Genomic DNA, 16178 nt, shown 5'->3' with positions numbered 1-16178 from the left:
TTAGTAACCTACGACTATCACTAAGTGTTGTATCTCATGATTCTTGATGAATGTATTCTATTTTGTTTTTCTTTACGTACACTGAGAGCATATGCACCAAAGACAAATTCCTTGTGTGTCCAATCACACTTGGCCTATAAAGAATTCTATTTTATTCTAAAGTTGTGCAACCAAAAAATACAGGCATTTTAGCAGTGAAAACTCACTGCCCATAAATGGAGAACCAAAAGAGAGCATTCAGAATAGTTTGCTTCTGTTCTAATCTCTCTCTCTCTCTCTTCCCCGTGTGTTTGTCTGTTTCATAGCCTGCTGGTTCTTCAGGAAATGCCGTAGCAACACCTCCCCCATTAGTGCGGGGAACACAGAACCTTGCATCCAGCAAGTCAGCCCTTCTACAGGTGAGGACGTAAGAAAGGTCTTTGTTAATTAATTCAGCCTTAATAGGCTGCTTTCAGTGCAGGTAATCCTTAATTTACAACCGTGATGGACTTCCCGATTATGGTCATAAGTTCTGACAGTTGTAAAGCGAGTCACCCGTGTGGCCGATCTGATTTTATGCCTTTTTTTGCATCAGTCATATGGTTTGCTGTGGGCATTTTTGCTGAAAACCTGAAATAAACACTGGTTTTCAGCAAAAATGTCATAAATCAATGTTTGTGCTCCTACAGTACTTTTGAGGGAATAAAGAAACTGGAAATGAAGCAATACACGTATTTATCTTAATACTGGCATACATTAAAATTAAAGTTCATTGCATACAGCTCTCAAAGGGTCACCACCTCCAACATACACTACATAAAAACAGACAGACAGGAAAGTAAGTAAGAAAGAGAGAGAGAGAAAGAAAGAAAGAAAGAAAGAAAGAAAGAAAGAAAGAAAGAAAGAAAGAAAGAAAGAAAGAAAGAAAATTATGCATATATCCACCTATAGCATATAAGACAGAGAAACAACACAATCTAGTTTGGATATATACCTGTAGTAGAATCTCTGGTCACAAACGCTTCTGACCACGACCAAATCAGGGTTTTTGTAAATGCCAAATTTCCTGTTGTTTATTTACAAATAACAGTGACACCTTGTGTGGCCGCTGCATTGATTTTGCATTAATTTTGGTTAGGTTCAGGTCACAATCAAATCGAGTTGCGACCAAAGTTGTGGAATGAATTATGGTCGTGACCAGAGGGTCTACTGTACATGGCAAGAAAAATGAATCCTGCGAGTTTACCGGACTTTTGCCTCCAATATTCAATTCAATTCAGTATTGAAGGATATTGCCTTGAAATCAGCGTTGACTGCTGGGATAAGTCGCTGCAGTTTTATTGGGAAGGCTTTAGGAGTGGTCTGCCATTGCCTCTTTTCCTTCGACTGACACTGACTGGTCCAAGATCACCCAGCTGGCTTTGTGCCTGAGGCAAAATTAAAACTCACAATTTCCCGTTTTTTTTGCCTGGTATCTTAACCACTACACCTGTGATGGCAAACCTATGGCACACATGGCTTAGCTCCGCTGCTCATGTACCTCCCGCCAGCCAGCTGATTTTGGGGTCTTTGCCATGCATGTGCGGGGGAGGGGGGGGCGCATGTGGGAAAACTCTCAGATCAGATCAGCCCAGCATCTAACTAACAGAGAGCTAACAGTCATTCTGGCTCCCTCTTATGGCCGATTGAGGAAAACAGCAACCAATCACATTTTACAGTATGATTTAAAGAAACAGGAATAGCATTGTTACATGATTTATATATTGCCAACCCAACCGTTAGATTATATTCCTAACATGGAGCACAGAGGGCGTTGTGCATGCATGCAAAGGGGAGCGGGGTGTGTGTGTGTCACACATGCATTGCATTATGGGTGTGAGCACACACTTTTGGCACGTGATAACAAAAAGGTTAGCCATCACTGCACTACACCAAACTGGCTCTCAAAGCTGTATTAAAAAGTTGGTTTATGATCTCAAGTAGGGAAGTAGGGAGAGAATGCTCTTGATGGATCTTTGACAATCTGCAGTTACAAAGCAAAACCATTTTTTCCCTCTCTACTCCCTGTCCTCCTCAACCCACCCTCTCTCTCTCTCCCTCCCAAAACAGAACGCATCTTCACGTATTCCTGGAACTGTTATTCCTCCTCCTTTGATCCGGGGTGGGCAGCAGACCTCTTCAAAGCTGGGCTCTCAGCAGAATGCACAAATAGTCATGCCACCTCTAGTCCGAGGAGCACAGGTGAGTTATTGTTGTGGCTTTTATTCTTTTCTCTTTTTTCCCCTTTCCCCCACACATCACCTTCCCTCCCCCAAGATCCTGCTTATCTCTGTTTAGCTGGCAAAGATCCCTTTCAGACTGAAACCCCAGAGAGTTGCTGCTGGCTGAGTTATACTGGGCAAGGGAGGCTGAGTTGGGTCAAATAACTTGTTGTGTTTACTGTTGGAATCCTAAATCCTTAGCAAATTGGACTTCAACTCCCAGAATTCTCCAGCCAGTAATTTTGGGAGTTGAAGTCCAGGCATCTTAAGCTTACCAAGGTTGAGAAACAGGAATCTTGCATAGAAGACAGAGTTTGGGTGTCTTTTCAGTGGAATGGCATACCTCCAGAAGCAGTGGGTGCTCCAACACTAGAGATTTTTAAGAGGAGACTGGACAGTCATTGGTCTGAAATGGGGTAGGGTCTCCTGCTTGAGCAGGGGGCTGGACTAGAAGACCTCCAAGGTCCCTTCCAATTCTGTTATTCTTGATAGTTTCCCCGCACAAGTAGGCTTTGTTTAGTTAATTGCCTTGTTGGGTGACCGTTCACAGTTGCGATGGTGATGAAAGAGTAACTCTGTGGCCAATTCTTGTATATATCACCTTCATAGATCTGTAAAGTAAAGCAAAGCTGCAGGAAGATCATAAAGCACATTCTGCCAGGGTTCCAAATAGTATCCAAAAGAACCCAAAGCAAAATATTCCTTAATGTTCCAATTTATGAAGAGAGTCATGTTGGCACATCTGGGAAAACCCGAATCTGAAAGCTTCCCGGTTTTCCCACCCAGTTGAAAATTCAAGATCTTGCCCCACACCCACAATTTCACCATATGGTCCAATCTTCCATTGTCATGCTGGCAGTTTCCACTCATCCAGTTCCGGCCGGGTGCAGAGACAAAGGATGACCTTGGCTTTCTAGAAAGAATTTTGTTATAGCTACATATCATCCAACTCCATATAATCCCCCCTCTCATTTTCCCACAATAGAAAATGCATAGTAGAATAATAAAAAGTGTGGCAGGCCGGAGGTCCAGAAGAAAAGATGGCTGCAGGCCTGACACAGTCACGGTTTCACTTAACAACTGGTCTGTGTAACAACTGAATTGCCAGTCATAATTGTCACTAAACAAGGATTCCTTGTGTAAAGGAAATACATGGCTGGCCCATGCCCACTTCCTCAGAAAATACCATGTAAGGAAATTCAAATAAAAACACTTCATGTGAGTTGATTCATTTATATATGCCGTGCTTTTCTTCTGGGAGACAAATCTATGGTGGTTTGGCTGCATTTTACTCTCCACAATAATGAGCCTATGAGGAAACTTCACGTGATTTTCTGGCCAAGGGGACCCTAGAACTTGGATCTGTTGTTTATTATTTATTAATTTGAGTTATGCCCTCTCCTTTCTCTTCTAGCCAAACTTAAGGCAGCTGACATGCATGTCATACATGATGCCGTTCCTTTTGGGCTATTCCGTCTAGCACAGAGAAATAAGGCAGAAGAAATTAAATTACTTTCAAATTAGCAAAATGAAGGAATTAAAGTTGTAACAGAAGCAAAAGATAAATACAATATTTTTCGGAGTATAAGACGCACCAAGGTTTTGAAGAGGCAATTTTTTTTTAAAGTTTTTGCACTCTGCAAACGTCCCAAAAACAGCTTGTTTTTCGTGAAAACAGGCCCGTTTTTTATCCAGAAAATGGCATTAGGAAGCTTATAAAATGCTCCTGGGAGCTGGGGGGGCGGGCAAAATTGAGCAAAAAACAGCCCATTTTTTCCTCATTTCTGCTCTCCCCAGCCCCCAGGAATTCTCTGAAAGCCTCCTACCAGCTACGCACAGCCATTTTGGTGAAGGGGGCGGGGTTTCAGGAGGCAAAAAAATGCTGTATACAGTGTATAAGATGCACCTAGATTTTCAGCCTCTTTTTTGAGGGGAAAAGGTGCATCTTATACTCCGAAAAATATGGTAGTTAAAAATATTTTGCACATTCGCTGTACCTCTCCATGCCGTTCTGTTCTGGCAAACCATTCCTGCTTCTGCTGTGTCATTCATGCACCCTCCATCACTTCTTCCTTTGCCTTTATACTCTTAAACTTATACTCTTAAACTTCTCACCTCTCTTTTTCAAGAGCTCATCGACTCCATCAAAGTGCAACACTCTCTCTCTCTCTCTCTCTCTCTCTCTCTCTCTCTCCCCCTCCCTCCCTCCCTCCCTCCCTCCCTCCCTCTCTCTCTCTCTCTCAACACATTTCCTTCTTCCCTATATTTGTTCTATATTGTCATGACTAAGGCCACCAGTCACTTGTTTTTGTACTCCCTCCATGTTTCTTCAAAATCCTTTCGTTCTTAGCTCTTTCTCTCCTATTTAAGACTTCTTAAGTACCCTGTTTCCATTGCTTTTCATTTAGATACATTTAATAAATCACGACAGTTGTCTCTTGACATACTCTATCTTTACTCTGTATAATAAAGAAGGAAAAATTGGTTGTATGTGTAGCCATTTTTGCATCTTTAAACCAAGAGAATACCATATACTACTCACCAGCTTTCTTAAAATTCTTCTTTTCTAGTTTTTTGTTGTTTATCTACACTTTACCATCCCTGTTGAACACAACTGCCTTGGACTTCGGCACATTAATGACCAGATCCACTGATATTTACCGCAAATAATTTGTGTTTTCAGTCAACAGCATGGTATTGCCTGCCTGCAAACAAACACACACACACACACATTCATATTTCCGACAACACATATGTAACATTACACATCCTTGCCTTGCCCCCTGCCACCGTTGCCGAGCCATTTGTTGAGTTGGCCTCACGCCGGCTTTGCTCACATTATACACTGCTCTTAAATTCACCAAAGCCTTTCTGCAATCCTATTCATTACAGGCAGTCCTCAGTTAGCAAACCTTCATTGAGCGACCATGCGGAGTTAAAATCGTGCTGAAAAAAATTGAGGCATGTTTATGAAGCTTATTTTGTCAGGTTAATATTATTTGATTATCTGAGCAAAACTAGAAAGCACTTCCTGTTAGAATCTGATGCATTTTGAAAATCTTCCAACCGTTGTGAAAATAAAGCTACACGCTGTTGGCTTTGGGAGTATTCCTTTTTTTTATTATTAAAAAAAAAAACTAATAGTTTTTCCTTCTTACTTTCCTTCTTCCCTCTTTTCGCATTGCTCCCATGGCATCTTGTTGTTACCATCCCACCCTTCCTTTCCCCACTTGCTTGGCCTTCCTTCTCCCCTCCCTTTTTTCCCCTGCCTTCCTCCCATCTTGTCCTCCCACGTATCCATCCGTATCAGTCCATCTCTGTGTCTCCCCAGCAAATCCACAACATCCGCCCGCACTCCAGCTCGGTGCCTCCTCCGCTGGTCCTAGCTCCACGGGCTTCCGTTCCCAGCGTGCAGATCCAGGGTCAGCGGATCATACAGCAGGGTCTCATCCGCGTAGCCAATGTCACAAATGCGAGTCTTTTGGTCAACATCCCGCAGGTAAGCAGGCAGCAATGTTGCCCTTAAGCCTTTCTTCCTCCCGACGTCATTCAGGAAGGGCGACTGCATATAAAGAAAACTGTATGCACAGGTACAATATAGGTGGTACCTTGCTCAATGGTAGTAACTGTGAGAGGGATCTTGGGAGTCCTAGTGGACAACCATTTAAATAGGAGCCAGCCGTGTGCAGCAGCTGCCAAAAAAGCCAATACAGTTCTAGGCTGCATAAACAGAGGGATAGAATCAAGATCAGGTGAAGTGTTAATAACACTTTATAATGCCTTGGTAAGGCCACACTTGGAATACTGCATTCAGTTCTGGTCACCACAATGTAGAAAAGATGTGGAGACTCTAGAAAGAGTGCAGAGAAGAGCAACAAAGATGATTAGGGGACTGGAGGCTAAAACATATGAAGAACAGTTGCAGGAACTGGGTATGTCTAGCTTAATGAAAAGAAGTAACAGGGGAGACATGATAGCAGGGTTCCAATATCTCAGGGGCTGCCACAAAGAAGAGGGAGTCAAACTATTTTCCAAGGCACCTGAGAGTAGAACAAGAAGCAATGGGTGGAAACTAATCAAGGAGAGAAGCAACTTAGACCTAAGGAGAAATTTTCTGACAGTTAGAACAATTAATCAGTGGAACAGCTTGCCTCCAGAAGTTGTGAATGCCCCAACACTGGAAGTCTTTAAGAAGATGTTGGATAGCCATTTGTCTGAAACAGTATAGGGTTTCATGCCTAGGCAGGGGGTTGGACTAGAAGACCTCCAAGGTCCCCTCCAACTTTGCTATTGTATTGTATTGTATAAGATGTTTTATAGATGGCATTTTCCGCTTCATTCTCCAAAACACCTGAAGATTGACAGAGACATTTAAAGATAAATCAGCTAAATGTTGGAAATGCCACCAGGCACCTAGGTTGTATTATCATATGCGATGGACATGTGTAGAAGCAAAAAAAATATTGGACAGAAATACATACGTGGTTGGAGAAGATGATACAACATATTGATTTGAAACCCAAAATATTTTTGCTGGGGATTTTACCAGAAACTTATAGTAAAGGAAATGTAGATCTGATTATCCCTGTAATAACAGCAACTAGGATTGTATTTGCACAACACTGGAAAAGTGAAGAGATTCCTATGGATGAGAATGCGATTAGGAAAATATTAGAATGTGCAGAAATGAATAGGTTAACATTTGCAATTAAAGAGAAGGAACAAACTGAATATTATATCATATGGGAACTATTCTACCGATGGTTAGAGAACAAATATGAAAGTTAGAAATGAAAGCAGATTAGTGAAATATAGAAAATATATTAATAGAATTAAATAAGTTAAGAGGAGGATTGTTATAGTATCAGATATGTTACGTATATCAGTATTAAGTCATGAGCAGATAAATAATGAATATGTAAATTCTAACTGTAATTGCACAAGATACTTTTACCCAGACACACTGTTTAATGAAAGATGGATTGTTTATATTAAAATAAAATTTAAAAAGTTATTTTAAAAAAACCAGAAGGACAACTGGTCCAATCAGAAGCATGCATGCCTTCCTTGTCTCTATACAGGTAGTCCTCGACTTATAACCAATTGTTTAATGACCATTCAAAGTTACAATGGTTCTGGCCAGTTCTCAATTTATGACCCAACAGTCATAATCCCAACAGTCACATGATCAAACTTCAGGTGCCTAACAACTGGCATGTATTCACGATGGTTGCAGCATCTCAAGGCCCTGAGATTGTCACCTTCAACCTTCCTAGGGAGCTTCTGACAAGCAACGTCAACGTGGAAAGCCAGAGTCACTTTAAAAACCATGGTGGAAAGGTCATAAAGCAGAGCATGATGACTCACTTAACAATTGTCTGGCTTAGCAATGGAAATGTTGGGGTCAGTTGTGGTCGTATGTCAAGGACTACTTGTAGGAGGATGCTTGTAGGGTCTTTTCGTAACTCAGTGGTCTAGTTTTATCTCCTTCCTGTTTGCTATAGCTATAGAGTGGGCTGATAGACTGATTCTGTTGTGAATATGAGGGATATTTCCTTCCCTAAAACTCTCTTTTTATGACATTATAATCCATTAATGGGGATTCAGTGGCTAAGACGCTGAGCTTGTCGATCAGAAAGGTCAGCAGTTTGGCGGTTCGAATCCCTAGTGTAACTGAGTGAGCTCCCGTTACTTGTCTCAGCTTCTGCCAACCTAGAAGTTCGAAAGCACATTAAAAAATGCAAGTAGAAAAATTGGAACCACCTTTGGTGGGAAGGTAACTAGCATTCCATGTGCCTTTGGCATTTAGTCATGCCAGCCACATGACCACGGAGAGGTCTTCAGACAGCACTGGCGCTTCGGTTTGAAACCGAGATGAGCGCTGCCCCCTGGAGTCGGGAACGACTAGCACATATGTATGAGGGGAACCTTTTACCTTTTAATCCCTTAGTTCGGGGTAGAGTCTGGGCAACTGAATGGAGCTGAGCATTTACTGGCCAGATGCTCTTCCTGGCGCCTGTGAGGCGGATATATTTGCGCCCTGGGAGAGAGAAGCATTTTCTACCTAGGAATTCTCAACCTTCCAAGTGGGAGGTGAGCATCTTAACCACTCGGATATTCCTTCCCCATTCATAGAAATACGAACACAATTGAGCCCAATATTTCTGTTCTTGAGTGAAACATTTCTTAAGCGAGTTTTTGCACCATTGTACGACTTTTCTTGCCACGTTTGCTAAGTGAGTCACTGAAATTATTAAGTTAGTAACGCCATTGTTAAGTGGCTTCCCCATTGACTTTGCTTGTCCCAAAGACATAGAAGGGGACCACGGGCAGCCAGGACGCTGCAACGGTCGTAAATATGAACCAGTTGCCAAGGGGTCTGAATTTTGATCACATGACCGCAGGGATGCTGCAATGGTCATAAGTGGGGGCGAAATGGTCATTTTTTTCAATCATGTTGTAACTTGAAACGGTCATTAAATGAACTGTTGTAAGTTGAGGACTACCTATAATTTCGAACGAGTCAGATTTTCTGTTCATGACTTAGGTCTCTTGCTTGTAGGCAGGAAGTCTCAAATTCCGTTTCCTCCACTGAGAAGATTCCCACTTTATGCGTAGATCTCTGCTTTCTTCTGAGTCGCGCGTGGTGGGATTGGACGATTATAAGAAAGACCTCCCCTCCCTCCCCCACTTTTTTTGTTTCCCAGGCCTCCCCGACTTCATTGAAAGGGGCAGCTGGGACATCCGCCCAGGTGAACGCTTCGACCGCCACCAGCGTTGCTTCCATCGTCAACTCGAACGACTCTCCTGCCAGTCGGCAAGCAGCTGCTAAGTTGGCCTTGCGGAAACAGCTGGAGAAAACCCTGCTGGAAATTCCTCCACCCAAACCTCCGGCTCCTGAAATGAACTTCCTGCCCAGTGCAGCTAATAATGAGTTCATCTACCTGGTTGGGTTGGAGGAAGTGGTGCAGAACCTACTAGAAGCTCAAGGTGAGGAGGAGGAGGAGTTGTTAAGGGGCCAAACTTTGAAGCCTTCAAACTTAGAACTCTGGGAACTGTAGTCTTTGCCCCATTGGAGGCCGCCTGGAACAGCGATGGCGAACCTTTTTGTTGTTGGGTGGCAAAAATGCGAGGATGCATGCAAGATAGCACATGTGCTCGCCAGCACCCATAATGCAAAGCACGCCTGCATATGTGTGCACATACGCGCCTCCCCATGCTCGGCTCCAAGCTGAGGTTGGTATTTCCTCCGGGGTGATGGTTTTTCGCCCTCCCCAGTCTGCGGAGGCTTTCCTGAAGCCTGGGGAGGGTGAAAATAGCCTACCCCGACCCCTCCTGGAAGGCCGAAAATCAGCTGGCTGGCACACGCATGCATGCTGGAGCGGACGGCTCGCGGGCCTGCAGATATGGCTCCTGTGGCATGCATGTCATAGATTCACTATCACGGGCCTAGAGAGAAACAAAGCTGAGATTTATGTTGCTTAGAGTTGTCAGTTGTTGCTGGACTTCAGTTCCCACCATGCTTGATGTTTAGTCATGTTGAGTAGAGGTTGATAGAACTTTAGACCAACAGCGTCTCTGGGGGACTCTAGGATGGGAAAAGCTATTTTAAGAGTACCTTAACTGTCTGCTCTCAGTAAAGCTGAGATTTTCACCTCCATTTCTTAATGTAAACTGGGGGATATACAGTAGTGGCCAAAATTGTGGAAACCTTTTGGGAAAAGTGTATTTTCTAAAACTAGCTAATAACACCACTTTTTTGGGAGTAGTACCATAAAATTATATATCAATGGAAAGATAATTTAATCAAGAATGTAATGCAATAACTTTTGTGAAGGATTTGCTATTAGATAACTATAGATAACTATATAACTATCAGTTATAAAGAAGAAAATTGAAAAAAGATTTACAAAAATTGTCACCATAGAAGAAACGAGATATACCAAAATCATCACCATGACAGTTAATACTTAGTTGGGTAACCTTTAGCATGAATTATGGCCTTACAGCGTCTTCCCATGAAGTGAACCAAGTCTTTTAGTTCTGCAGCTGTTATAATATGAAACCAACATTGAATGATTGCTTCTATTAACTGGGTTTTATTGCGGAGTCACTTCTAACTAACAAGTTTCTTTAGTCAGCTCCATAGATTTTCAATTGGGTTAAGGTCTGGGCTATTCCCAGGCCATTCCAGCAATGGAATATGATTATCTTGAAACTTCCCCTCCCCCCCCCCCCCAAAAAAAAGTGGTGTTACTAGCCATCAAACCTCAAAAATACACTTTTCCCAAAAGGTTTCCACAATTTTGACCACTACTGTACATATGTAACAGAGAGAAGATGGGTTGGCATTGTTTTATTATTGGCTGTTTGTTTATTCAATAGATTTTTATCCGGTCTTTATTACTTTATAAATAACCCAAGGTGGTGAACATACCTAATACTCTTCCTCTCCTCCCCACAACAATTCTTGTGAAGTGGATTGGGCTGAGAGAGAAACCTGCTGGGTTTCTTGCCAAGGGGACTAGAACTCACAGTCTCCTGGTTTCTAGGTCAGCACCTTAACCACTACACCAAACTGGCTCTCATGTTGTACGTTGGCTTTATGTCCCACCTGTCCTATAAAAAGTTTAGGGCAATATACATAGTAGAAACTTTTCAAATGGCATCCCCATAACAACCCTGTGAAGTAGGTTGGGCTGACAGATAATAACCAACTCAAAGTCACTCTCTTTGAGTGAACCATGCTGAGAATGGGCTTGAATCTAGATCTCCTTAACCTGAGTTCACTGCCCTAACCATTGCACCACACTATTGACCAGGTATGAAGTCGTGTTGAAGTCTTACCTTGCCACTCCTTTTCTGCTTTTGCATGCAAACCATCACAGGTTCAGTCTATAGCCTCCCCAAGTGGCAGTTGAGAGAATTCCCCTCTCTCTCCAAAAGCCACTGCTGTGTAGAGTACCATGGGAACCTGCTTTGGGGTTTAAATCAGTTCCTGCCCATTCTTCAGTAAGAGATGTCAGAGTGACAGGTACCTCCAGGCTGAGACTCAAAGACATGGAGTCATCCCAAGCAGGAAATCGAGTGGTACCTTGGTGCTCAGCTGCTTTGAAACTCATCGAAATTGGTAATCAAAGCATTTTGACAGGAAAATTTCATCCCAGTATGTCTCATTTGTTTGGTACTCAACGCACAAGATAGAATTTGTTGGTGTCGGCTGCCTTGTGACTCAGTACATTATTCCTTGTGGAAAAAATGTGGTACTCATCGCGCCTCCTGAAGCCAATTAATGATGGGTACCAAGGTACCATTGTACATCAGTCTCCATCATGCTGAATTCTTTCAAATAGAAGCCTCAAGCTACTTCTGACTTGGGGAACCATTCTGTAGAGATCAACTGTACTTGCTCTTTTAGAACTTTTCTTTGTAAATCTCTCGTTGCTTCCGGGCTGTCTCTCAGTCTTCTAAAACTTAACTCCTGTCCATTGCACTGTTGAATTGGCTTGGCTCAGTGGCTAAGACGCTGAGCCTGTCGATCAGAAAGGTCAGCAGTTCGGCAGTTCGAATCCCTAGCACTGCGTAATGGAATGAGCTCCCATTACTTGTCCCAGCTTCTGCCAACCTAGCAGTTCGAAAGCATGTAAAAATGCAAGTAGGAAAATAGGAACCACCTTTGGTGGGAAGGTAACAGCATTCCGTGATCCTTCGGCATTTAATCATGCTGGCCACATGACCACGGAGACGTCTTCGGACAGCGCTGGCTCTTTCACTTTGAAATGGAGATGAGCACCACCCTCTAGAGTCGGGAACGACTGGCACATATGTCCGAGGGAACTTTTACCTTTACCTATTCTTATTCCTTCCATTTCTTGCTAGCTTTTTCCTGGCCATCTTAAGAACCCCAGCTAGAGGTCAGAAGCCCTTGGTTGATCCTTCTGTCTCTTGTGCAGGTAAAGTCTCTGTCAGCCCCTCCTCGCAGGAGCCCTACACCTGCGTCCAGTGCAAGACGGACTTCACCTGCCGCTGGAGGGAGGAGAAGAGCGGCTCCATCATGTGCGAGACGTGCATGTCCTCCAATCAGAAGAAGGCGCTGAAGGCCGAGCACACGAGCCGGCTGAAGGCTGCCTTTGTGAAGGCCTTGCAACAGGAGCAGGAGATCGAGCAGCGGATATTGCAACAGGCCGCCTCCCCCATTCAGAGCAAGCCAGAACAGATCGCTCAGCAGCATCACTCGCTCAAGCAGGTAAGCATCTTTTGGCTTGCTTTCTCAAGGTTACAGGCTGAAGAAGAAGTCCTCACAGTGCTGGTGGATACAGGTAGTCCTTGACTTACATGAGCCGTGGTGGCACTGGGGTTGGAATGCGGTACTGCAGGCTACTTCTGCCAACTGCCGGCAGTTCGAATCTCACCTAGAATATACAAAGAAATAAAGATGCACAACTGAACCTCTTAACACTTTTCCAAAAGTTGGCACAAAAATAATTTAGAATGTAATACAAAAGGGGTGATTAAAAACATGAAGGCTTATTTCTGTACTTATTTAATGTGATTCTTGTGCTACAACTCCCCACCATGTTATTCTAAAAGCAGGTTCAATCCTCACTCACTCCCCAGTTGTATGTCCACAGCCTAGAAACCCATCAGTTTCCCTGTGGCATAAACTAAAATCTACCTAGCAAAAGCCCAAAATCAGGACACATGAAAACAACACTAACACAACTAATTCACTTTTTCCCTGCTTGGGCACAGGAGTTAAAGAACACATAACTAAGATGATTAAAGGCCTGGAGACAAAAACATAGAAAGAATGATTGCAGGAATTGGGTATGGCAAGTATAGAGAAAAGAAGAAATACATGTGACATGATAGCAGTGTTCCAATATCTACGGGGCTGCCACAAAGAAGGGGGGGGGTCAAGCTTTTCTCCAACACACCTGGAGGTGGAACCAGAAGCAATGGATGGAAACTAATCAAGAGAAGCAACTGGGAATTAAGGAGAAACTTCCTAACAGTGAGAACAATTAACCAGCTTGCCTTCAGAAGTTGTGGTTGCTTCAACACTGGAAGTTTTTAAGAAGAGATTGGACAACTATTTGTGTAGAGTCTCCTGCTTGACCAGGGGGTTGGACTAAATGACCTCCAAGGTCCCTCCCAACTCTATTCTGATCAGACCAGTGTTTTCCAAGCTTAGGAACTTTGAGATGTGTGGACTTCCAACTCCCAGTATTCCCCACCTCGCAATAGCTTCAACTCTGGAAGTTGAAGTCCACATACCTCAAAAGTTCCCAAGTTTGGGAAACAACTGCTCTGTATGATTCCAAGAATGTGATTCTACTCTGGCCTCCTTTCCAGCACTTGCATTTATCATGGTTTATTTTCCCTTCCTTGTCTTGATCCCTGTTCAGGCCTCCAGCCAGCTGCCCCGAAGTGCCAGCACCCCTCGTGGAGTCTTGCATGCATTTAGCCAGTCGCCCAAGTTGCAGAACGCCTCCGGTGTGGCCGTACTTGGTGGCAGGCAAGGTAAGCGTGCTCAGAGACCCATCGGAAAAGGAGGTGCTTACACTTGGAAGAAGACACCCGTCAACGCAGGTAGATGACTCGCTCTCGAGACTTCTTGTCTTTTTATCGCCGCTGGCCGCGCTCCCTTGTCCGGCCAGCATTCTTTCTGAAAGGAAAAATAAATAAACCTCTGGGTGAAAAGGCTGTTTCTATTTATTTCTCTTCCTTTCTTTTGGTTGCGTTCATTCTTTCAAAGCAATCTAAGTCTGCTAAGGCCTCCCTCTCACTGTTGTGAAATATTAAAGGTAGTCCTCCACTTACCACCACAATTGAGCCCAAAATGTCTCTTGCTAAGCGGGACGTTGGTTGAAGTGGGTTTTGCCTCACTTTACGACCTTTCGTGCCACAGTTGTTAAGTGGAAATCATTGCAATTGTTAAGTCAGTAACCCACGGTTGTTAAAGTGAATATGGCTTCCCCGTTGACTTTGCTGGTCAGAAGGTCGCAAAAGCGAGTCACATGACCCCAGGACACTGCAACCGTCATAAATGCGAGTCGGTTGCCAAGTGTCTGAATTTTGATCACATGACTGTGGAGATGCTGCAACGGTCGTAGGGATGAAAAACTATCATAAGTCCCTTTTTTCAGTGATGCTGTAATGTTGAACGACCACTAAATGAACTGTTATAAGTCGAGGACTACCTGTATATCAATTCTGAGCCACTCCCCATGACTTCCTTTTAAAGGGATATTGGGAAATACCAGTGTCCTTTGGGTGACCCTCTTAGAACTACAAATTATAAAATCTTGGTCTATTTAATTTATATTGCTTGTTAAAAGCCCCAAAGCCCAGAAGTGGTATATTTTTCTAAAACCCACTCTGCGGTCATGTGTTGAATTTCCCTCTCTTATTTTGAGATGGGGGAGAGGGCAATTGAAGAAACTGATCAGATTTCATTATTATTATTATTATTATTATTATTATTATTATTATTATTATTATTATTATTGCGTGGTTAATCTTTGGTGTGAGATTCACACCCTTTGGGGCTGGTTGGTAGCTCAACAGCTCGAGTCCTAACCAAGGACCTAGGAACTGTTAAGGTAACATCGGAGGATATAAGCTGTTCCAAGTAGGGTGGTTATTTGTAGAGTCAGAATAAATTTGAAATTTCCAAATAGCGAGGTAGCCCTTTGGGTATTGCTCCAAGGGCTCATTATTATTAGTATTAGTATTAGTATCATCATCATTTAAATTTATTACAGGTAGTCCTTGACCTATGACCACAATTGAGCCCAAAAGAAATTTTGTCCATTTTTACGACCTTTCTTGCCACGGTTGTTAAGCGAAACATTGCATTTGTTAAGTTAGTAACATGGTTGTTAAGTGAATCTGGCTTCCCCAATGATTTTGCTTGTCAGAAGGGTTGCAAAAGGAGATCACATGACCCCAGGGCCCTGCAACCGTCATAAATATCAATCGGTTGCCAAGCATCTGAGTTTTGCTGCTGCAGCGTTCTTGAAAGTGTGAAAAATGCCCATAAGTCACTTTTTTCAGTGTTGTAACTTTGAACGGTCACTGTGAACTGTTGTAAGTTGAGGACTACCGGTATGTTTAATACTTTGCATGTCAGCACCACAATTGCAACAAGAGTAATCTTTCCATCCCCATAGGCTAAGTGATGGCAGACATTAAACAAGTCATCATGTGACTAGGTCTAATTTGATGACTATTCTTACGGTGGCCATTCAGTGAACCATGCGGTTGTTAAGTGAATCGCGTGCTTATTAAATAAATCAGGCTTTCCCAATTAACTTGGCTTGTCAGAAGCCAGCTGGGATGGTTACCAATTGCAATTTAAGTGACCGCCAGTTGCTGCAAACAGTGATAAATGTGAGCTGGGTGTGCCGAATGCCCCAATTGCGATCATGTGACCACCAGGATGGTGCGACAGTTGTAAGTCATTTTCCGTGACTTCGAACAGTTGTTAAACAAAATGTTCATAAGTCAAAGATTACTTGCATCTAATGGCAGGTATGTGTTCGGTGCTCATGGGTGTCTGTTTTTGCTTTGGGCTTTTCTTCATCTGTGTGTGTCTTATCTATAGTTTGCAAAATGCAATTAATCAAACTGTTGTTTTTTTAAAGATTTCCCCAAGAATACTTCTCTCTCATCCTTATTCTATGCTGGCTTTGTCCCCAGATGGGGATGCCTTTTCCCAGTCTGGCTGTGTTGTCAATATTATTGAGAATGCAGTTCCTCGTGGGAATTTTAAGACATGCCCGTCTTGATACATCTGAGGAAAGCCAGGAAGGGGAGAGAGTGCCTAGATCAACATTTCTTAATCTTAGCAGCTTGAAGATGGGTGGACTTCAACTCCCAGAATTCCCCAGGCAGCATGGCTGGCTGTGTTGTGGCCGGCCAGTGGAGCTGGCA

General features: G+C 43.1%; 1 protein-coding gene across 10 annotated transcripts in view; it reads left to right on the top strand.

Moving 5' to 3' along the window:
* The window catches only part of GATAD2A (GATA zinc finger domain containing 2A), a 123878-nt gene that overhangs the window by 103822 nt on the left and 3878 nt on the right, over nt 1-16178 (top strand). For 9 of the 10 annotated variants that reach the window (XM_032214013.1, XM_032214097.1, XM_032214259.1 and 6 more), the window contains 6 exons: nt 306-398; nt 2089-2220; nt 5572-5739; nt 8948-9230; nt 12194-12486; nt 13649-13832. In XM_032214013.1, coding sequence (XP_032069904.1) covers nt 306-398; nt 2089-2220; nt 5572-5739; nt 8948-9230; nt 12194-12486; nt 13649-13832 — 1153 coding nt within the window. The remainder of the gene's footprint in view (nt 1-305; nt 399-2088; nt 2221-5571; nt 5740-8947; nt 9231-12193; nt 12487-13648; nt 13833-16178) is intronic. The other variant, XM_032213930.1, reaches the window with a different exon arrangement.

The sequence above is a fragment of the Thamnophis elegans genome, chromosome 1, assembly GCF_009769535.1.
Source record: "Thamnophis elegans isolate rThaEle1 chromosome 1, rThaEle1.pri, whole genome shotgun sequence".
Lineage (NCBI taxonomy): Eukaryota > Metazoa > Chordata > Lepidosauria > Squamata > Colubridae > Thamnophis > Thamnophis elegans.
Note: the sequence above shows the minus strand (reverse complement) of the source record. Positions and strands in the feature narration are given on the sequence as shown.